The sequence below is a fragment of the Polypterus senegalus genome, chromosome 8, assembly GCF_016835505.1.
Source record: "Polypterus senegalus isolate Bchr_013 chromosome 8, ASM1683550v1, whole genome shotgun sequence".
NCBI lineage: Eukaryota > Metazoa > Chordata > Cladistia > Polypteriformes > Polypteridae > Polypterus > Polypterus senegalus.
Window position 1 is genome coordinate 142,923,448 of NC_053161.1, and position 24,902 is coordinate 142,948,349.

A 24,902-nucleotide genomic window follows, 5' to 3' on the forward strand; every position below is an offset into this window, starting at 1 on the left:
GCTGTTTACATTCAGGCATGCCAAAAGTAAACGTTTTTATTTAATTTTATGTTATTGTCTCCACAAATCGTATGTAATTCTTTAAATACAGCTGCTTACTGTGCTGTGATGGACTGGCATCCTATCCAGGACTGGTTCCTGCTTAGTTCTTAGAAAAACAACCTGCGGAAATTGAAACTGTGATGTAGCCTACTGACGAAGCAAATGAACTAAAAAATCACAAGGATGCCATGCCAGTCCTTGCCTACGACTCACTTACCTGTCTGTGTCCAAAGCAAGCAGTTTTAGACCTAGTAAAAAGATGGGGTTGGTGTTCACTACTATCATGGTCCAGACAAATATTGCCTTGGTGGTGTTAAGTTTGGGACATCACTGCATGGCCATTTTGTCCATACTGTTCATGGAAATGATGCCCTTTAGTAGCCATGTGGCTGTTGGTGACGTGGTACATGAAGTCATCACATTAACAGAGAGTGGCACACAGACTGGCAAATGACCTTGCCATAAACTTCCAAATAATGGAAACAAAAGCGTTACTAGAATCTTGTTTGATCTTGCCTTAGAAAAGTACCTTGACTGTTAATTGTGGTTAGCATTCTAGTTTTGCTTACTTAGTCCTCTTGATCTCTGGGTAATCATTTTTAGCCAGCCACTCTGACTTTTCTTCTTATTTTACTGTAAAACTCTTTGATGACCATTAAACAAAGCCTGACTAAGCCCTAATCTGTTCTTATTCTGGACCTGTTGGTCCACTACCATCTGAGCAGGTTACGACACATGCCAGTCTATTCTTGTACACTGAAGTGCACACCCACACTCCTCACTCATGCCAGGCCAGTCCACAGCTGCCAATTAACCTAACACACAATGTATGTATTGGGGGAGAAAAAAGAAAATCCCACAAAGACATGTGCAGGCTGAGACCAAGCGAGAGTTGACCTCCAGAGCTGCTCTACAATCAAAATAAACACACACTTTATTTTTGTTCACGGTACATAAAAGTGAGATGTTTGTAAAAGGAAGGTAAAGAGATCATACCTGGGCTTCTGTCCGCATAACCTCAGATAAAAGTCATAAATCAGCGCTGGGGCTTTATGGCTGACTGCAATCCAGTACTGGTTTATCAAATAGTTGGATGTGATGTTTGCATTTGGTCTTCTAAAGGCTTGCTCCAGGGGGTTTCTCTTGAAGGTGGAAATTACAAGATACTCTAAGAAAAGAAGACATCAAAAACACACGAAGATTAATATCATATCACGTCACTTATCTTCATACGGAAGGGTCTTTCATGCTGCCACCAGTGCCTATAATTAAGAATGTGCTACAGGAGAAGAGCAAGGTAGATCTGTATATTACAGGATGTAGATTATCATGGCTGTACAACAAAACCTAATATGTAGAATCATTTTCACAGTATGCTGACACACAGTGGTGGCGCTGCTGCCTTGCAACATGGGGACTCCGATCCCAGGTGCATTCTCCAAGGAGTTTGCATGTTCTCCCCGTGTACATGCAGGATTTCTCTAAGTGCTTCAGTTTTCTCCCACAGTCCCAAGATATGCATGATAGATGGACTGTCGATGCTAAATTGGCCCTGGTGTACAGTATGTGTGTGCCCGCTGTGTGGTAGATGGGTGCCTTGCCCAGGTGTTGATCCTGGCTTGCACCCAATGATTTCTGGGATTGGCTCCAGCTTCCATATGACCCTGCTCCAGATAAGTCGATGCAGAAACAGATGGTTAGATTTTTAGATGGGACAGGTATAGCCAAATGGTTACTGAAGTTTTAGGCCACAGTGGTTCAGCTTCTTTCACAATCAGCAGCATGACAAGGCAGTTAACAAAAAAACGCAACAATATAACGCAAAAACATTGTAAGGCTCCGGTAGATTGCAAGATATTGTAAACGAATGTCAGCCACTAGCAGCCCCAGCTCCAGATCAGATTGACAAGGGGTGTGCGCCTGGGGAGGATGTGCCTTGATGATCTTTCAAATATCTAACAAGCGGTTTTCAATTTCTGACACTGTGTGTTTGGGTGGGTTGATGTGACATTTGGGTTGTCTTAGCATAGCTAAGTGACTCCATGGAGTCAGGCCTGGCCACCGAGATATTGAGATGTCACACTATTTTTGTTTATCTGTCTCTTTAATCCAAAGGAAACAACTAGGGCATGGCACAACAATTTACATATTTTTATGATGATAGTCCCTGTGGGCGACTTGCTCAGGGACACACAACTACTCAGTGCTGGAGATAAAAGCGCAGTCTATTGATTTTATACAGCTCTATCCTATAGTGAATGCCAAGATCAAGCTCTTTTTCAGGGTAGAGTATACTTCCATATTCCTACAACGTGTGCCTTAGCAGGTTAGACTCAAACTCCCAAAAACCTTGCAACGGATAAAGAAGATTTAGAAAATAGATAAATGGAAGGGTACATTCTATACTATCCATAAATGTATTTTCAGACCCGTTTATTCAATTTATAAGGTCTTGGGGGCAGCAGCAATAAGCCCAACACAGGAGCAGAGTCTGAACCTGGTGCCAGTCTGTTGAGACACACACAGTCACACTCCCTTAGGGCTCGTTGATACTTCACGCTCAGAATGCGTACGCCCATGCATCATGGCTGCCATGCATTCCCAGCGTTCATTTGATGCGTCCTCTGAGCAGGTCCTCAGAAATTAAAGCGACGTGTAGGCGAGTTGCAGTACCAGCAAAAAGTAGGGGGGCGCAGTGTGATAAAAGTTGGAACGTGATGCCAGAGTCTCTGTTTACTATCTATATGCGAGAGAAAGCTGCAATCCTACTGGGTCGTTGTGCGCACTTCGATGTTTCATGAATGGTTCAATGTGGTGAAGCAAAATGCTGACATACAAATGCATTCATGGTGCTTTTATATTCAAGGGTCGCATATTCTTCTTCGTAATGACATGATACATTTTAAAATTCTCATATACCATCTTCTGTGCCGTCTTTTTTGTTTTTTTTTTTGCACCTTCACAACAGCATCAGAATGTATGGCAGCATATTTGAGGCATCAACAACAACAACAGCATTTATTTATATAGCACATTTTCATACAAACAGTAGCTCAAAGTGCTTTACATAAAAAAGAATAGCAAAATAAAAGACACAATAAGAAAACAAAATAAATCAACATTAAGTAACATCGAATAAGAGTAAGGTTCAATGGCCAGGGGGGACAGAAAAAACAAAAAAACTCCAGACGGCTGGAAAAAAAATAAAATCTGCAGGGATTCCAGACCATGAGACCACCCAGTCCCCTCTGGGCATGGAGAAAAAAAATTTAGGACACGGTGAAAAGGTCAGTCAGTCATCATCCAGCCTGCTATATCCTAACTACAGGGTCATGGGGGTCTGCTGGAGCCAATCCCAGCCAGCAGAAGGCAGGAACAAATCCTGGGCAGTGTGCCAGCCCACCGCAGGGCACACACACATTAGGGACAATTTAGGATCGCCAATGCACCTAACCTGCATGTCTTTGGGCTGTGGTAGGAAACCCACGCAGACACGGGGAGAACATGCAAACTCCACGCAGGGAAGACCCGGGAAGTGAACCCGGGTCTCCTAACTGCGAGGCAGCAGTGGTACCTACTGAGCCACCGTGCCGCCCATGGCATGAATCCATTTCTATAATTAGAACTATAATCCATTAAATATACCACAAGCTTATACCAGGATATGAGGCTCCAAGCTGGTGTGCCATATCAACTAAAAACCACTAACAAAGCTACTGACAAAGGTTCTGTGGCCATTCGGTGTGAACATGCAAAGCTGCCCCCACGTGAGTCTCCCATGCCTGCCATCATTCAGTCAACTGCTTCACGCTGTAAACGCAACCCCCTGAGCTGCTCTGACAGGCCACTATTTATCTCACAGGCTTCATGAGTACAAAACTCTGGACACGCATTCTCCAAAGCGCTTAATTAGCTAAATGGATTGCTGAGCAGGCACAAAAAAGGCTCCTGCTTACAATAACACAAGCATTTCAAAATGCCAAGCGACATTTCATTCAATTTTCAGCTTATACACAGTGTGAAAGTGAACAAAAAAAATCTCTTAAGTTTATTCATAGGAAGGGCGGTGTTAAAATTCCTAGAAAGCAGAACCGGAAGAAGAGCTGGAGGAAGGCCTTGTTGGGAAATTCTATATCTGATGCCAGCCACAACAAATCACATTATTTTGCAACAGATGCCAAGATAGCAAGTTGTGCCCTCAAATAATATATCAACTAATGAAGGTGCAGCCGCTCTCATTTACAGTGTTTTTATGCTGCGCACCAAAAATATAGAACTCAATGTTATGACTTATTAAGCTGTTATTTTTAGTTATTTAATTGAAATGTTTATCCAAAGAGACTTACAAATCACAAATGCAAATTACAGAGTTGCTGTTTACTTCAATGTGAGGACTGGTGGCACTAAACTGAGTCCTGTTCAGTCCCACGGTGGGTAAGTCCTGGGACTGAACCAGAAGCACCATGCTTAACATTTTAACACTAAAAGCAGGCGTCAGAATTATACAATTTAAGTGAACGATGTTTCTGCTATTACAGATCTACAGTATACATTGTCACACATGCATGCACTGCACAGGGAGTATGTTCAGAGCTTCTATGTCAGCTGTAATTCCATCCCGGACCACGGCCTGATGCTGTCGCTCACATCTTTCCCTCTTGTTTTCCCACATATGACGTCTGTATGCTAGAAGACTGCTGATGTGTCTTCTGTCCTTTCTCCGGAAGTCCTGCCTCTTCCACCCAGGACCAACTTAACACCACACCACAGAGTTGTGTCTGCACAAGGCATTTCATACTGGCACTGCACTGACACGGGTATATTGGGAGAAGGATGCTAAGGATAGAGCTGCCAGGGAAGAGGAAGGCCTAAGCGAAGGTTTATGGATGTGGTGAGAGAGGACATGGAGGTGATGGGTGTAACAGAGCAAGATGCAGAGGACAGAAAGATATGGAAGATGATGATCTGCTGTGGTAACCCCTAACAGGAGCAACCGAAAGAAGAAATCCATTAAGTAATTATCTCGTCAAAAGCGAATTGACATACAGAGAGAACGCGTTTGGACAATGAAATTTTTAAAACTGTTCCTTAGCGAGTATCTATGGGCTAAAGGTAAACTACATTCCAAATTTCAAGTCCCAAGTCCTGATGGTTTGGGAGATTTCGTGATGAGTGACTCAGTGGTATTTGGCTTTTTTATATATGTGTATATATATATATATATATATATATATATATATATATATATATATATATATATATATATATATATATATATATATATATATATATAAAAGCCAAATACCACTGAGTATGTGTGTATATAATAATAATATATACCTGCGGTGGGCTGGTGCCCTGCCCGGGGTTTGTTTTCTGCCTTGCACCCTGTGTTGGCTGGGATTGGCTCCAGCAGACCCCTGTGACCCTGTAGTTTGGATATAGCGGGTTATATATATACACACACACACACACACACACACACACACATTAAGATTTATTTTTAAGTAAGAGTGTATTTTTTGTGACTTGTTGGGGTATTTTACCATTGCAATGCATGTTGTTTATTAGCTGAATGTATGTTCACTGTTGCTGGTCATTTCCTCCTTATTAAAATACCAAAAGGACATTTGGGTGTCATCATATTACTTTCCAGTTGGTACATATCTGCATGCTTTTAGAGAGTAGAATAAAAATTAAGAAATTACTTCTTCCAGGAAATAATTAGTAAAGAAATCCTGTTGCAATTTGAGAAAAGTAATTAGTAACTTGAAGCGGATTATGTTCTGTGAGTATCTACCTCAGCTCTGATTATGAATGGCTTAATTGCAAAAGCACAATGGAGGCTAACAAGTGTCTGTTGCAAAGATTTCAGGCAGAGAATTGCTACTATCATGCAGAAATCATAAACGCTAAGGTCAGAATTATCTTTCTTCAAAACAAAAGCAGAGCTCAGTCAGAAGATAAAAGAAAAAATAAAATCAGAGAAGCATCCTATTCTTTGTGTTTTCAACTGTCTTGAAGTTTAGAAGCCTCACTGTTTGTGCGCACTCGTTCTGCAGAATATTATATCACATGCCATGTCTATAGCCCCAAAATAGCAAAGCCCAATTAAAAACACAGCGAAAGATAAAATATTTTCAAAAGGGAAATAACATCCAGTCCAGAAACCAAACTAAATGAACCGCATCAGTAAGGGGTGCGTTCCTAACACACTCCTCTTTCTATCTGAGTAAATTCCTAGGCAATGCCTCCAAAACTCTGCCTTTTCAAGATAAGATAACTTGCTTAATTAACTTTGTTAGTTAACTGGCATTTATTTTTTTAACTTGGTGATTGCACAGTTACCTTTGATTTGTTTTGAGGCTAAAATTATATAAATGCTTTGGCCACTCTAACAGTTTCTGTTTCTTCTTATTAGAAAAATATTCTTACTTATGTTGTAAGACCTGAGGACTGTGTTTCTGGGTAACAAGGAAGCATCACAACGAACAGTCCTGTCTACTTCTCTCTTCACTTTGTACACCTTGGACTATAAATACAACAGCAGGTCACGCCACTTGAAGAAATTCTCACGTGATTTTATGGGGTCTTAAAGAGGATGAGACAGAGTATAGGAGTCCAGTGGAGAACTTTGTTTCTTGGTGCATAGAGAGTTATTTACATCTTAATATCAAAAAAGCCAAGGAACAGGTCATTGACTTTCACTGCACCAAAGAGCCTTGATGTCCGCTCACTGTCCAGGGACCTACAAGTACTTAGGAATGGGGCAAGGGGGCATTAATCCACATTAATGACAGGTTGGACTGGTCCCAAAACACAGAGGAACTGTATAAGAAAGAGCAGAACAGGCTCTTCTTCCCTAGGAGACTGTGTTCCTTTAATGTGGGAAGTGACATCCTTCACATCTTCTGATGGCCAGTGTGATTTTCTACGCTGAGGTGCGTCAGGCTGGTAACATCACTTCAAGAGTGGCCCACCAAATCAACAAGTTAATTAAAGGGTAAACTCAGTTATTAGACAGACTCTGGATCCCCAGGAGAGATAGTACAGAAGGAGAGAATTGAAATATTTATTTTAAGTTACTTATTCTTTATTTTTTCTAAGGTTAAAAATTATACAAATGATCCAGACACTCTTACTAGAAAAATAGCCAAGCTACACATTGTTTTACATATACTTCATACTGTAGTAGCTTGGTCTTCTGCATTGCTCATCCCACCCTTAGCTGGAGGAGGTTATTAGGAGCAGGCGCTGATGCAGCTCATTGCTGAACCCACCACATGACAAACCACCTCAGGGTCCCAGATTAGGACCCGAGTGCAGCCACGTGATGGGTGACACCTCAGCACCACACAAGTTCAGATGGAGTGGAACACTGTGAGGCTTTTTATGGTGGCCGGATTGCCAATTGTGCCACCAACCCCCAGGCTTTTCCCTGTAGGTTGGAGGGCCTCCATGCAGAGGTGGAGGTGCTTCATCACTAATAATGGCTCGTCCCTCCTACTACACTGTTACTACTTGTATAAAAGGTGTGCGCAATAACATGTTTTTAATACTTAGCTCTTTGCTAAGCACAAGAACTTGATCTACTGAATGGTCTGCTTTTGCTTGTCACACTTTTTATGTTCTTGTGATAGCTATAGAAAATCAGAGGGGTTGCTGGTTCTGTCCTCCTCAATGACTGCCTTTGTGGTCCTGAATCAAGTTTCCTGCCCTGCCAGTGCTTACTTTTTACAAACAAGGAAGCCAGAGCACTGTAACTCTAAAGCTAATGGAACGTTTGCTTATGCATTAACTCCGTAATTAACATTGGGCATGGAAGCCTGATGAAGGTAGCAATGGTTATGCTGCTGGTTCTTTCCCCACTACTGACTCACATTATGAATCTTGAGTGTACCATTTCACGTATGAAAAATATGGAGAATTCAGCATCCTTCCTTGTAAGGTCAGTGTAGACATTTCCGTAATTCCTGATATCCAAACACCAGACTCCTATGTAAATAGGGCGCCTTTTCCTTCTGCTCAGGGTGAGTGCTATCATGCTGTTATTACAGAGGAGGCAAGCGATTTCTCACTGAACAATTTGGGATGCAGTAATTGAGGGAGGGAGTTGGCAGGCAATGAAATTAAAATAAATGGCTTTAAAAGCACAAGCTACACTGAAGCACTGCTGACGAACCCACAGGCTTCCTGCGTCCATGTTGAAACGAGAAGTGCCACTCGTCGGATAGCAAAGATTTCAAAGTCACCTTGGCGAAGATGCCCGTCTCTATGCTTCTGTCTGACCGGTTTTCCTGTTTAGGTCATTTTTTTTTTTTTTAAAGTAAGTAGGTCTTTGAGTGAAAAGATTAAGGGCCTCTCGAGGCAACACTCCTATGATTCCAAGCTGCCTGCTCCGTCTCTGACCTTGTTTTTCTGTCTGAGTCACTGTCTCTTTAAGAGATTCAGTGAATACAAACTGAAAGGCCCAATGAAGGCGGATTAGGCACCGTGGGCAAAAAAAAACCAAGTGGAATAACATCTTCAGCAATCCCAACACCACCCCTGTCTGCCTTACCGGAGAGCCAAGTCAAGTCTAATAAGCATAGCTTTGATATGCCAATATGGCTGAAGCTTTCCTTTCAGTGGGTCTTACAAAAGGTGGAGCAGATTATCACTTGTGAATGAAACGTTATTAAAATCAGATTGAGCATGCAACTCCATGACAGGTTCATCCATAAAATGACACCACACGGGATTAGATCGATTCAGACTGTCAAGTGCAATGAAACAAATCAAGTAAATTAATGACACAGGGAAAGCCCTTTGTAGAAGGGTACAAAAAGCTGAGTGAGCTACGGAGGGGTTTGTTGTGCATGTTCCTCCACTCCCTGCTGCTAAAATAAAGCTGTGATCAGAAGCTAACACACATGCACAAAACATTTCAACACATCTACATGAACTCAATTAGCTGCAGCTTTAATTCAAAGTGACTTACAAATCTGGAACACAACCATTTCCTTATTTCTACAATACAAAGTGAATCATGAAAGGTCAGGGAGTCAGTGGGGTAGATTTCTACACGGGGAATCGTTTTCAAATGATGGCCTGCAAATACTTTAAATGACAAATAGAACTGTCCCTGCACCTTTAAGAACCATGAAAGCCAATGTGGCTCTGTTGAGGTATTTACAGTGATCTCCATTCATCCATCTTCCTAACCACTTATCCAAGGCAGGGTCGCAGGGCAGCTGGGGTCTATACCAGCAATCTTGACCTAATGACTACAGACCAGTGGCACTTAAATCTCACACCATGAAGGTTTTTGAGAGGTTGGCCCAGGACTATAGCAATCCTCTTATGGTAGACCACCTGGACCCATGGCAGTTTTCCTATTGGACAAAGACTGGAGTGGAGGATGCAACTACCTATCTGTTCCAAAAGGCGTATTCTCCTCTGGATAAAGCTGGCAGCACTCCAGTGCCTTCAGTACCAACTAGTCATTCCTGTTAAGAGGTAAGAGCAGAGATATTCAGGAGGTTGAGCCTACGATGTCCTGGATAATGGACGATCTGCCAGACAGACTGCAATTTGTGAGACTCTGAAATGGATGTGAGCAACACTGGGGCATCACTAGAAACTGAAAGGTCCTTTCGCTTCACTCTGTACACGTCCAACTATAAATATAATACCAGGTCATGTCACTGGCAGACATTCCTTGCTGATTCTGCACTAATGGGATGTGTTGACAAGGGAATGAAATGGAGTACAGGAGTAGGGTGGAGAACTTTGTTGCTTGGTGCAGAAAGAATTGTCTGCATCTTAACATCAACAAAAATGACAAAATGGTTATTGACTTTCACAACACCGAAAAGCCTCTACTCCCTAGTCAAGGAGTGGATGTAGAGGAGGTCCACTCCTACAAGTTCTTGGGGGTTCACGTTAATGACAGGTTGGACTGGTCTTGGAACACAGAAGAACTATATAAGAAAGGGCACAGCAGGCTCTTTTGTCTTAGGAGGCTGCATTCCTTTAATGTGGGAAGTGACATCCTTCATATCTTCTATAACTCTGTGATGGCCAGTGTAATCTTCAGTGCTGTGGTGTCCTGGGCTGGTAACATCACTGGCCCACTGGATCAACAAGCTAATTAAATGGGCACACTCAGTTATAGGGTGCACTCTGGGCCCCATGGAGATTGTAGCAAAGGAAAGAATGGAAACAAAACTGAGTGCCATAATGAACAATGTTGCACGTCTTCTCTCTGACATAATAACATCATCCAACAAATCATTCAGCATAAGTGTGTCAAGAAACGACAAAGGGGACTCCTTTACACCAACAGCAATACGTCTGCATAATTCCTCACTGTGACTGGAAGTGCCAAGTGAGAAGTTTGCTTTATTTTTTTTCTTCCTTTTTAGTCATTCTGGTGTGTGTAAAGACCACAGTGTCTGTCTATCTACTACAGGATGGACTCCATTTCCCAGCAGCCCCTAGGGGGATTACCCTCATTGGATGACTGAAGCGGGAGAAGGGTTTGCTGGGCATGAGAAAGACCAGAGGGAAAGTTGAAAAATTGGGCCCGGCGGAGCAACAGGGAAGCTGTGTTTTTGTGTAACCTGTCCAACATGTCTACTGAAAATTCAGCTGTACCCTGGATCGGTTCCCTTTAGGATGAATGGACTGTCTCGTGTGTGCCTGTCATGTGTATTGTGGTGGATTATATGTCGTTTGTCTTCAAAAGGAGCGCTCTAGTAAATCTCACCCCTCACCGATCAGGACTACCGGTAGGACTGTTTCATTTCTTTACTATGGAAGCTGTTCACGGGATTGTCATCTTCACACATAACCATTTCCTCTGCATTTGCCGCATTGAACTCTATGAGGATATTGTTGTGAGTGTTTATTGCCGCGTTCATTGTTGTGTTAAAATTGTATTGCTGTATGGGAAAGCGGAGGTTTGTCTGATTGTCGTTGTTTGTATTGGATTTTCCATTTAATATATTAGTTATTCATTTGTTGGTTTTGTGTCTCTGCCTGTGAGTGTGTGCAGGTCGGGCCAAGGCTGGGTGTGTTCCTGGAATTGCCACCGAAAAAATAAATCATCATCCTATCGACGGTGTGAATTTTGGCGGCACTGGTCCACTACAATCAATCAATCAATCAATCTATCTATCTATGCCAATATTTCCCCCTAGAAACAACAAGGCAGGAACAACACCAGGATAGTGCCAATCTATCCAGTGATCTTGTTCTTCTTATTGCCAACATTTGCCTGGTTCTGTTCTTCAACAAATATGTTTTTTTAGACGAAATGCAATAAAAATACAAAATTCAATCAAAAAAAAAAACCAGAAAAAACCCAAAGCAAGTACAATAATATGCTCTGCAGACACTCCATAAAACAGAACACAACACTCAACCCTGATTCAGAAAGTTATATAACAAGAGAGGCCTGTCTAAAGTCGTTCTTTATATAGAATTGAACAGCAAATCAAACAGAAATCTTCAACGCAGATCTGGTGTGCTTAGTTTATAATTAATTTAATTAATTCTTGTCAAACATGTCCTCACAAAAAACATAGATTTTCTGCAATTAGATAATGTGGAGCATAGCTTTCGCAGTGAGTTATTGAAGGTGAATTAGGATTGTTCCAGTGTGGTACAGGACATCATAACAGATTTTTCATAACGCACTTCTATCCCATCTTCCAAACATTTTTGTTAAAGCTTTAGAAGTCATTTTAGATCCAAGGCTATTTTTGTCCAAAATGGTATATGGATAGGACATTCTCAGAACCCACTATGCTGCCTGATGATGTAGGCACTTGACAACACTGTTCACAGGTTATGATCTTCCCTTGCATACATTTTAAACAAAAAAATAACTTTTAAAAATACCAATCTTTTAGTTCAATGTTGCATATTAAACTAGAATGAAAACTCTATGGCCAAAAATTTGCGGACACCTGACCATCACACCTTTACGAGCTTTTTATACCCCCCATTGAAAATGGGCATTAATACAGTGTTTCAATAGTATATTTTTGCACAAGATTTTGTAGTGTATCTGTGGGAATTCGTCCCCATTCAGCAAAAGGAGCATTTTTGAGGTCAGGTACTGATGTTGGACGAGAAGACGTGGCTCACAGTTAGCATTCCAATTCATGCCAAAGGTGTTGAGTAGGGTTGAGGTCAAGGTTCTTTGCACGTCTTTATGGACCTGCACGTCTTTATGGACCGGTCTTATGGACCCTGCGCTGGTGCACAGTCATGCTGGAACAGAAAAGGGCTGACCCCAAACTCTTTACATAAAGCTGGAAGCATGCAATTGTCTAAAATGTCTTTGTATGCTGTAGCATTAATAGTACCTCACAATGGAACCAAGGGGCCTAGCCTTCAACAGCAGCCCTGCCATTATCCCTCCTCCAGCAAACTTTATAGTAGCACTGTGCAGAATATTGGCAGAGTTTCTTTGCAGCCTTTGTCGATTTTCGCAAAGCGTTCAACTCAGTTGATTGAGCTGCCCTGTGGGACATCCTGAGGGTTCGCGGGATCCCCTCGACGTTGCTGGATATCATGTCTGGCCTGTACACTGGTACTGTGAGTGCTGTGCAGAGTGGAGGCAGGACCTCTGGGTTTTTTTCCCCCCAGTTGATTCTGGGGTCCTTCAGGGGTGTGTTCTGCTCCTACTCTGTTAATTGCTTGTATGGACTGCGTGTTGTGCAAGGTCATGGGGTCCAGCAGCTGTGGCGCATCTGTTGATGAAGAAAGATTCACTGATCTTAACTTTGCTGACGATGCAGTGATCTTCACGGAGTCAAGGGAGGCTCCAATTGGGGAGCTCAAGAGACTGAGTGAGGAGTCTGGGCTTGGCAGTGTCCTGATAAAAACCAAGATCCAGGCCTTTAATGACCTCTTGGGCACAGCCATCAGCAGTGTGCCTGTTTGTGGAGAGAGTGTCAACCTTGTTTACTCACCTTGGCAGTGATATTCATGTCTCTGGTGACTCTTCCTGTAAAGTCAGTAGACGGATTGGGAGAGCATGGGGGTTAATGAGGTCACTGGAAAGGGGTGTGTGGCACTCCTGATATCTATGCAAAAGGACGAAGGTCCAAGTCTTTAGAGTCCTGGTGCTTTCTGTCTTACTATATGGTTACGAGATATGGACGCTATCCAATGACCTGAGATGAAGACTGGACTCCTTTGGCACTGTGTCTCTCCGGAAAATCCTTGGGTACCATTGGTTTGACTTTGTGTCGAATGAGCGGTTGCTCATGGAGTCCCAAATGAGGCACATTACTTGCATTGTGAGGGAGCATCAGTTATGGCACTACGGCCATGTGGCACGTTTCCCCGAGGGTGATATGGCTCATAAGATCCTCATTGTTGGAGATCCAAGTGGCTGGACCAGGTCAAGGGGTCGCCCACATAACACCTGGCTGCAGAAGATAGAGGGCTATTTCCAGAGGGTGGGACTGGACTGTATGTCTGCCTGGGGGGTTTCCAACCAGGATCCCGAGTTGTTTCACCGTGTAGTGGGTGTGGCAACGCACTGTACCAGTGCATGCTCCCCAACTTAACTTGACTTGACTTGACTGTGCAGTGCAGAAGGAAATGCAGCATCCACCAAACTCAGATTTGTCTGAGGCTGCCATATAGCGAAGTGCAGTTCATCACTGCAGAGAACACATTTTTACTGCTTCAGAGTCCAATGGTGAAGTGCTTTACTCCACTACAACTGACACTTGGCATTGCGCATAGTGATCTTAGGCTTGTGTATACACCTACCTAACTATCACTAATAATATAGTTGACTTGTTTTCATAATTCTACAGTTTGAGCATACACAATTGATGTGGCTCATTCAGGGATACATGGCCACTGAATGGACATTTCCAGGTGTTCATGAACGTGAGGGTGTGTGTGAGTGTGCTCTTCCATTGACTGGTGTTCCAGGCCGGGTTGGTTATTTGTTTGTGCAGTAATATTGAATTAGAATAAGAGGATTCTGAAAAATCTACACACTTTTTAAAGAATATTTTACAAACAAATTAAGGGACTTAATGTTTAGTGCCTATCCATCCCATGGTACTTTACATCACAGTTTCAGCAAAATGCCATCTCTATTTGTCTGAGGTGAAGCACAGACAAGGTGACTGGCACACTCAGTGGCATGCAGTTAGGCAGTGGTGGAGAACAGACTTATGACTTTCCGCTCATTATGTGTTATGCACTTTTCAATTATGCTCAATCAACCAACTTCATTTTATATAGTTTCCAAACTGAATGTCATTTATAATGTTGAAGATTGAATTGGCAGCCTTGTATTCTACATTACCTTTACGGGTCCAGATACCCTGCAAAAATACGTATACCAAGTCCACCATTGAAATATTCTTCTTACTATGCAAGTTTGTGTCCAAGAACACTCCATGTATGTTTACTGCACATGGCCTGATAAACACTTGACAATGACAAGCTGCAACCACTGCAAGTAAAGATCCCATAGTTCTCTAGAAATTAGCAGAGGCGAAAGAGAGCGGGCGTCAAATCTGCCTTTCAGTACGAGCTATCGGGGTCCCGCTCCAGTGAAGCTCTTTTTAGTACAGTAACTCCCTGCTGGCTTCTGGCCCTACTTTTGAATTCAGAGTTAGGCCTTCACTTCTCCTCTAATCTGACAGTGATGTCAGAAGCCAGAATGGATGCCAAATCTCTGACCTGCTTCTGTCTGTCTCCATAATTCTGTAAGTAATAAACTTTCCTGACATGCAGTAAGAAATCTCTGACCAGCCATACATAACAAATTTGAAATCTGATTCTGGCAGCATCAGAAGTATAAAGCTAGAATCCATCTGTTTGGGACAGAAGTGTTTTTTTTTTTTTAACAGCACATGCTTGTTCATATTGGACCAATTTTTGAACCACCAGTAATAACCTACAACGCTTTGGAATGTGGCAGAAAACTGAAACACACACACACATAAAACTTTCAGATACAGAAGCTGTGCAAACTCCACACAGACAACGGCCTGCTCAAGATTTCAACACGGGTCTCTAGGACTTACATGTCAGCTCCTGTAGGCACTGCGTTAATGATTCACCCTTAAGTTAAAAGGAATATTTGTAAATTTAAAAAAAAAAGCTAAAAATGAGCCATATCAGGCTCCGTTTCCTTTGGTTTCTGCTTTCAGAGTATAAATGATATACATGCTTAACAATTATTAGACATCATTTCCTTCACTCATCATAACCAGCACACCTACTAATAAACTTCCTTCTGCAGTCGACTTTACTGTGTTTTATTATGTCTTTTGTGGAAGAGAACCATCTTAACCCACTGCAGCATGTCACCTCTTGACTAATTTCTTGGATCCTCTGAATGTCTATTGTGGTAAGCAGTTTGCCCCCATAATGGAGAATAAAGATGTCAATCCTCATCTCCAACCTTTAACCTCCTGCAGAAACAGTAAACTTGGGATCTGTACAATGTAAGCTTATACAGTATACTGTGTATGGAACAAAAAAGAAGTGGCCCAAAAGACTTTTATGTGAACTAATTCTTAGAAGTCACCTTAGTCAATGGGTGGGCCTCTCTGGCAGTGTCTTAAATTGGTTTGAATCCTACCTGGCAGGTAGAAAATTCTTTGTTAGTTGTGGTAATTATACTTCAAAGACACATGATATTCTATATGAAGTTCCACAAGGCAGAATTCTGGGTCCACTGCTCTTCTCAATTTACATGCTTCCGTTAGGTCAGATTATCTCGGGGCATAACGTGAGCTACCACAGCTATGTTGATGACATGCAACTGTATTTATCAATAGCACCTGATGAGCCCAACTCTGTTGTTTCACTAACACAATGTCTTACTTGTGTTTCTGAATGGAGGAGTAGTAATTTTCTCAAGCTAAATAAAGAGAAAACTGAAAATTTAGTGATTGGCAATAATGGATTCAATGAGGTTATCAGAACTAAACTTGATGCATTAGGATTAAAAGTCAAGACGGAGGTAAAGAATTTAGGGATAACTGTTGACTGTAATCTGAATTTTAAATCACATATTCATCAGACCACTAGGACAGCATTTTTTCACTTAAGAAACATAGCTAAAGTTAGACCTCTTATATCATTGAAAGATGCTGAGAAATTAATTCACGCTTTTGTTTTCAGTCGACTAGATTACTGTAACGCACTCCTCTCAGGACCACCCAAAAAAGACATAAATCACTTGCAACGAGTGCAGAATGCAGCTGCTAGAATCCTAACTGGGAAAAGAAAATCCGAACACATTTCTCCAGTTTTGATGTCACTACACTGGTTACCTGTGTCATTCAGAATTGACTTTAAAATTCTGTTTATGGTTTATAAAGCCTTAAATAATCTCGCTCCATCTTGTATATCGGAATGCCTGACACGTTATATTCCAAATCGTAACCTTAGATCTTCAAATGAGTGTCTCCTTAGAATTCCAAAAGCAAATCTTAAAAGAAGTGGAGAGGCGGCCTTCTGCTGTTATGCACCTAAAATCTGGAATAGCCGGCCAATAGGAATTCGCCAGGCTGATACAGTAGAGCACTTTAAAAAACACTGCTGAAAACACATTACTTTAACATGGCCTTCTCATAATTTCATTTTAGTTTAATCCTGATGCTCTGTATATTCAATTAATTATCATTACTATTCATGGTGGCTCCAAAATCCTACTCAGCCCTACTTTCTCTTCTGTTCTTTTTCTGGTTTTTTGGGGTGGCGATCTGCTCCACCACCACCTAATCAAAGCACCGTGATGTTCCTACATTGATGGATTAAAGGCCAGAAGTCCACATGACCGTCATCATCAAGTCCTTCCATGAGAACCCTGAATACAATGAGGACTGATCATTTATGTCAGGTAGAATGCCTAGAGGGGGCTGGGTGGTCTCATGGTCTGGAACCCCTGCAGATTGTATTTTTTCTCTCCAGCCGTCTGTAGTTTTGTTGTTTTTTCTGTCCTCCCTGGCCATCAGATCTTACTTTTATTCTATGTTAATTAGTGTTCTCTTATTTTAACTCTTACTTTGTCTTTTTTTTTCTTTCTTCATCATATAAAGCACTTTGAGCTACATTATTTGTATGAAAATGTGCTATTTAAATAAAGGTTATTATTATTATTATTATTATTAATAGGAGAGTCTTGGTTATTAATTACATTCTCACAACCTTCGCCTAGATAATCAAATAAAAATAAACGTATTTACCAAGAAGTGGTTTGCTTTGCAGAGTGCCTTGTGATGGTATGTTCTATGAAAGGAGCTATACAAAACAAAGCAGGCTGACTTTCTGAGGTGAAATCCTTTATTTGTTTTTTAATGTGTTAAAGACGTCTGCTGGCTAGTTCTGCGCAGCAGCCATGTGGCCTTGGTGTGTAATGACATGTGGATGAACGCGGTTTCCCGCTGATGCTGAGTGCGAATTACCTAACGGACTTGCCTATCAAAATGGGTTAGACAAGAAGAGCAGAGAAATGCAATCCAAGCTACTGCATCTGCCTGCTATCTTACAGTAGTACAAAGATGGAAACATTTGAAATGGCATGTTCAGTACAAGACGGTCACTTGAACCACTTAAACTGAATAGTTAACTGATCACACTTGGGGGTGAGTTGGCTCAGACGGGTCGAGCTGCAGTTGGACATACCTGGGAAACCCACCTGAGTAGTGAGGATGAGCTGGGAGCGACTAGCAGATGTGTCTATCCGTCCAAATAAATTAAAGGGGTGCCACATCAACATGTTTACTGGGCCTGCTTAATATTGTTCAACCAGTAGGTTGATGGGGAGCGAGCGCCTACCCTGGCAACATCCAGCACAAGGCATAAACCAGTTCCAGGGCACCAGTCCATCACTGGACACACTCTTACACTCAAACAAACCCAGTGATATGTATGCTGTACATACATACACATTTAATGATGACAAAAAGAAACACAACATTTTTGGAATGTGAAAACATAGCTGGTATTCTTTCAAAAAAGTTGTCAATTTTCTTTGAGTGCTCAAATTTGCTCTATAATCTTATACAGTGAGGCACTGCAACTCATCAAGCACATGAAATGTCATTTAGTGCACTATTATCTGGCGGTGTTCAGGTGGATCAATAGCTGACCACGTCACATATAAAAATGGCTTGAAGCGTTGGGTTAACTCTTTTAGGGCTATCCATCCATCCATTATCCAACCCGCTATATCCTAACAGGGTCATGGGGGTCCGCTGGGGCAAATACCAGTCAACACAGGGCGCAAGGCAGGAAACAAACCCCGGGAAGGGTGCACACACACATTCACACACACCAAGCGCACACTAGGGACAATTTAGGATTGCCACTGCACCTAACCTGCATGTCTTTGGACTGTGGGAGGAAACCGGACTAATCGGAGGAAACCCATGCAAACACGGGGAGAACATGCAAACTCCATGCAGGGAGGACCCGGGAAGCGAACCCAGGTCTCCTAACTGCAAGGCAGCAGCACTACCCACTGCGCCACCTCTTTTAGGGCTAATTTTTTTTTAATTCCGTTTGTTCCATTGCTGAATATTTTTCCAAAAAACTACATTTTCTGAAAAGCACACAAAACAACAGTTTCATATATAAGTCAACATAAAATACTTATTTATGACCAATGTCACTCTGTTTTATGTTCCATGGGCCCCTACAGTATGTAAATTCATATACTCATTACATGCCGGTTTGTCTCATCACTCACAAGCTGAAAGGCGTTTTCTGTGAAAAAACAGCCTGAAGTAGTCAAGTGGCTGGCAAACCGTAGTGTCCACTGTGTCGCTTGATGAAGTCCAGTTGCCAGTTTGCCTTCCATGGATCTACGATGTCATGGGGGCGTCTACAACACAAGTGTGTTCAGCACTATTATCAGCTGGGAAGCGATCAGCTGATGCAGGTACCTGTCTTTCATTTTTGATTTCCTGATCATTTGCATCAAAATCAGAGATTATTAAGCGTCTGTGTGAACTTTAGTGTAGTTTAGTTGTGACTTCTGCACAATCAGCTGGGGACCGATCAACTGATGCAGGTACCGGACTTTTGTTTTCAAGCTCCAGATCACATGCATCAAAATTGGAGTTCAATATGTCAGAGTCCAATTCAGAAATAATGCACAATTTAAATAATAAGTAAATAAATCCGCTTTGTGCATTCACTTCACTCTCTCGTCTGATGCTGCCGCCATTTTAGACATTGTTTACTCTACGCAACTCCCCCACACACAGGGATTCATTGTCAACAAGTTTAACAGTCCTCCTAATAAAGAGGGTCTACCAAGTACATCACGGCGAGTTTATCAATGTTTACAGCTTTTACCGCCTTTTGCCCCTCAACCCTATATGTTGACAAAAGTTGACATCCTCCCTAAAAGAGTTAAAGCAAGACAAGGGTCACCGTGCATTAAACAATACTCAAAGGTCAGCGAAAGCCACAAGATGAAGGCACACATGTCATGTGCATGTGCTGCCAAATGCCATGGATTAAGCCATTCTTTTGAATCCTGACTGCAGGCAAGGTTTAAACAGCCTAGCAGGGCAGAAGACCGTCCAAGATACGAGTGACCCAAAACAGAGCAGAAAGGACATATCAGATTTTTCCGTCTGAGAATTTGTGTCACATCTGCTACTCATAATACTACCGAAACTGCCGGCAGACATAAAGCAGTGAACAGTGAAGGACATGCTCCATACTACTGGACTTATGGCAAGTGATCCGTCAGAGGTCCCGTTTTCACACCTTCTAGACATCTCACCCGACAGTAGGACAATGCCAGGTCACACACCGCTGCTCTGGTCACAACTGTTCTGAAGAATTAATACTTAGACATTGCCTTGGCCTGCCCGTAACCAACTAGTGCACTTTTAGGGGGTGCTGGATCACGACATCCAGAGATGTGACTGTTTGCTTGCCAAGTTCATTAGGCTCATTTGTAGAGATGGGGTTACGTCCCCCAACTGCAGGTTCAGAGGTTTAAGGGGCAGTCACACAACATACTGTTCTTAATGGCTTTTCCTTGGTATTTTGATCACTTTTCTGTTTTGTTTTCCTATTAATCTAATTTGTTAAATGTTATTTTAGTAATGAATTCCAGTCCAACATCATGTTTTGCTTTTCAATTTCCCATCGGTATAAACACACAGACACACACATACTACAACAACGTGGACTTGTCACTTACGCTAACCTGCATGTTTTTGGTACGCAAGTCACCACAACACCTGCTATGTGTTTCTGGGACCGACCAACAGCAGCAACAGGATGCCATTTAAGTTAATCATGCGGAAAATGGAAAATATTGGCCATAAAACCTGTAGCGGGAGGCAACAAGTTTATTGTCACCATCTGGGGTTTCATCTGTTTATTGAACATATATATTATTTTTCCTTTTGCTCGACTGCGTTCCATCAGCCTTTATGGGTTAAAGGCAAACATGGAAAGCCAGAGATTCTTTCTTTCCTTTTTCTAATAAAATTATATACTATGTCATAAAACATTAAAAAAAAATACCAGTTGTTCACTTCCAGGAATGAAACTAACACTTTTAAAAGGGAACAACTACACTGTCAAAAATAATCTTGCATAAGAATAATTGGGTTTATAACAAAGAGGCCAATTTGACAGACTATCTTTAAACAAACACAAATGGGTAACGCCGCTATGTTACACGTCTGACATAACCATTGCAATATCGAGAACAGGCAGTTCAGCCCAATAAAGTTTGCAAATCCTGTTGGCCCAATTTTTACCAAAATGACATTGAGAAGAGTTTTAAAAGCCTCAAAAGTCTACCACACTACTTGGCAATTTACTCCAAGTGTCTATGGTGCTCCATGAGGAAAAACAGCTTACTAGCTTTTCTGCAAAATTTAACATTAATACATTTCTTTTTCCGATTAAAAGCAACAATTGGGATCCAACTGTCCTAAATCTTTTCATCAGTTTAAACACTTCAGCCATGCTCCTTTTTAATCTCGGTTTGCTTAAAGGTTTACCTCCTTTAGTTTCTCTTCACTGCTCATGTATCTCAGTTCTGAATCCACCTAAACTCTTAAAAATAAAGGTGCCAGAGAAGTTCTTCAAAACGATGCAATAGGGGAATTATTTCTGGTTCCCAAAAGATCAATCCACAAGAATGTTCCAGAGAGAGCCTTTATTTATTTTGATCTGTAACAGACTTTCTACAGTGAATAACTAGGACTAGACGGTAACAGATTTGTGAAATCCCAGTGGGTCATGATTTCAGAAGGACTCTTGCTGCATATAGTAACACCGGCTAAGTCCTGGTTTTCTTAATTCGCTAGTGCTGTGCTAGGTATAGCTTATCAAGCAATACAGATATTAGTTTGTTGTTTTTTTTTTTTTACATATGAGCAAATTTATCAAAGCACAAAGGACAACTCCATGTGCAAAGTGAAATGGTGCTTTGTCAAGCAATGGTTCTACGATGAACCACACAACCCAGTAAAGAACCATAAAATGCCATTAAAGAAGAGTGTAGTCGCTCTTCTCTGGACTTGCTTTAGTGCTGCTCTGTATTTTTTTGTGATATTAAGACTGAGACTGTACCCAGTACTACATTTTGCTTTATAACCTAACATCCTATTAGCCTTCTTGATCACTTCTGTTGGATGTAGACAACGGTGACTCCATTAGGACTCGTAGGTCCCTCTCATAAGGGGTGCTTTCAAGTTTCAGGCCTTCTGTTGTGTATTCAGATTTAACTCTCCACTTCTTATGTGTAATACTGTAACATTTATTTACATTAAATTTTATCTGCCACAAATCTGCCTAAGTCTGTATGTTGTCCAAGTCCCTCTGTAACAATTATTCTGATTCTATATTCTAACAGTGGCTCAAGCACTAATCCTTGAGGGACACATTTAACATCTCGTAATTCTGTCAAAGTTTTCCTCACCATAACCCTATGCGTCCTGATGTTTAAGCTGGCTCTGCGCCCATCTACATACTCAACACTGAATGCGTACTTCTTTTAGTTTAATGACTACGTTTTTATGTGGTACCTTATCAAAAGCCTTTTACTAGAGTCATACTATCATATGAATCTCTCTTATCATATCAATTTTGTTGCATCCTCATAGAATTCCACTATCTGAACCTGTTCTGAACTCAGGTCGACTATTTTCTGACCCGTCTTTAATTTCCATGTGCTGTTCAATCTTTTCGTAAAAATTCTTTGAATTAATTTACCTACTGAGATAGATAGATAGATAGATAGATAGATAGATAGATAGATAGATAGATAGATAGATAGATATGAAAGGCACTATATTATAGATAGATAGATAGATAGATAGATAGATAGATAGATAGATAGATAGATAGATAGATAGATAGATAGATAGATAGATAGATAGATAGATAGATAGATGTATACTGTATAATGCCTGTTAAACTTACTGGTCTACAGGTATTTTGACCAGCTGTCTGAAGTTTTTTTTGTCCTCCCTGGCCGTCAGACCTTACTTTTATTCTATGTTAATTAGTATTGCCTAATTTTATTTTTTATATTGTGTTCTTTTTCTCTTTCTTTATCCTGTAAAGCACTTTGAGCTACATCATTTGTATGAAAATGTGTCATACAAAAAAATATTGTTGCTGTCATTGTTGTTGCCCAATCACCCTTTTTATGATATTTTTTGATATGGGATAATATTTGCTAACTTCCAGTTCTTAGAAATTTATCCAGTACACAGTGACTTCCTAAAAACATGTGTAAAGGAATTATATATTGTCACACACGTGTGAATTGGAGACTGCTAAAGGGCCTGCGTAAAAGTAATTCCATGCCAGACCAGGGGGCTGCGAGGTGCACTAACTGTCTTTCTCAATCCCTTGCAGACCATTCTCGGGAAATCCTGCCTTGTTCCGGCGCCTCTGATGACATCACTTCTGGTTCCAGGGCCTTTGATGACTTCACTTCCAGTTCTGGTGCCAGCAATGACGTCACCTCTGGGAGCGAAGATATCATTTCCGATTCCCGTGCTAGCAATGACGCCACTTCCTCCACTGGCCTTTTAAAGCCGCCATCTTACCTCAGCATCATCAGTTCTGTTTTGGACTCAGTCTTGTGAAAATCTCACAATTATTCCTATTTGCAGCAAAGGAATATTATACGGGTGGCTGCTCCAAACCTTTACAATTTTTTTCTGTTGTTCTTGTAACAATATGTACTCGCTAACCTCCTTAAGTACTCGAGGATAAATATTATCTGGTCCTGGTGATTTGTTACATTTCAGCCTTTTTAATCTAAGCAGCACTTCTCCCTCTACACTTTCCAAATCAATAAATGTTTCAATGGTAGCCCCTGCTACTGCTGGGAGGTTATCTACTTTTTCAGACAAGTGCCAGGAAATTTAAGTTCAGAGCTCTCACTATTTCATGGTCTTTATATTTTAATATGTCCTTACTCTACTTTTCACCTCATTCTTGATGGTTGTTTTACATCTAAAACACTGAAAGAATCTCTTTGAGTCAATCTCTCACCTTTTCTGCAGTATGTCATTCTAAATGCCTTTTGGCTTTCCTAATAGCATTGTTAACCATTGCTCTCAACAGCACTGTGCACAAATTGGGAACCAGCTATGGATGGGGTACTAGTTCATAACCAGGAACATTTATGCTTACTTCCATATCCTCCATATTCAGTCATACCTACTAACTTAACATGCGGAACAATCAGAAATAAAAAGAACTCACACAGACATAGAAACAAATGATACTAACTGCACACGAACAATGACTGTGTCGGGATTTAAATCCATGAGCTCTGAGCAATGCTAACCACTGTGACCCATTGCCACACCTTAAAAAAAGTTTCAAAAGAATTTGCTTGTAAATTAAAGGGTGTGGTAAAGAAAAGGTAATGAGATTTAATTTAAATTTCCGCAGGATGGCACAAAATTGACTAACCGCCACATTCATCCAACAGAAATATTACTTCTAGTACTTGTTATGCCACATTTGCACAAACATCTGTGTATCATGTTACACGTGGTTTGCTTTTGGCCACATTTTCCCTATGAAATTTGCCATTTGCCTCACCTTTCATTTGGGGGTGCCTGACAGCAGGACTTGCTGGCATTAACAACATAAACTGGATATAAATTATTGGTACAGGAGCTCTTGAAGACTACCCAGTGCTTACTCATTGAATCCTTCTAACTCCTTCCTGCTCTGTGCATCTTTTTCTCAATACATATACACTTGTGTTTCTGTTCTTTTGACATCTTTGTCAGTCAAGGGTTTATGTTCATTTAAAGAGCGTATGATGTAGGTTAAGCAAGTCATTGTGAACTCGCAGATTTTTAGGAATGCTATTACTGATAAGAACCTTTGCTAGGTGCTTCTTTGGGAATTTAATTTGTGGTAGGGGGCATGCATCTATCTACTTAGAACCAGTTTTGCAAGTGTGCTTTGCTGTAACTCTGTGAAGGACATTCTTTAAGGCATCCCCACATGGGGGCCATAAGCTGGCCAGCTAGTCTGAAAAGAAAAGGCAGTCTAGTTGGAGGGAATGGTACGATATTCAGCCATGAGTTTTGCTGAAACACGAACCGGTATGAAGCTGGAACTGGAGGATCGAGGTGTGGCCGATTATTATTGGTTGTTGAAACAGGAGTGCTACCACAACTCCCCATTGGTCCATGACGTGTGACAGGAACAGATAGAAGTTTGGTCTCTCTGCTTCTTTCTCTGTATCGCGCTGACATTTTCCATCCATGGAGGAGACCAATCCAATGCTCACTCCATTCAAGAGCCATGATGGACCAGCTTGGACCAAAGACAAATCAAACAGCAAGCCACTTACAGTAGTA

At 41.3% G+C, this 24,902-nt stretch overlaps 1 protein-coding gene across 1 annotated transcript in view; it reads right to left on the reverse strand.

Annotated features, from left to right (window-relative positions):
- si:dkey-97m3.1 (fatty acyl-CoA reductase 1) overlaps positions 1-24,902 on the reverse strand; it is a 295,625-nt gene that overhangs the window by 16,816 nt on the left and 253,907 nt on the right. The window contains exon 9 of the mRNA XM_039761871.1: positions 1,039-1,210. Coding sequence (XP_039617805.1) covers positions 1,039-1,210 — 172 coding nt within the window. The remainder of the gene's footprint in view (positions 1-1,038; positions 1,211-24,902) is intronic.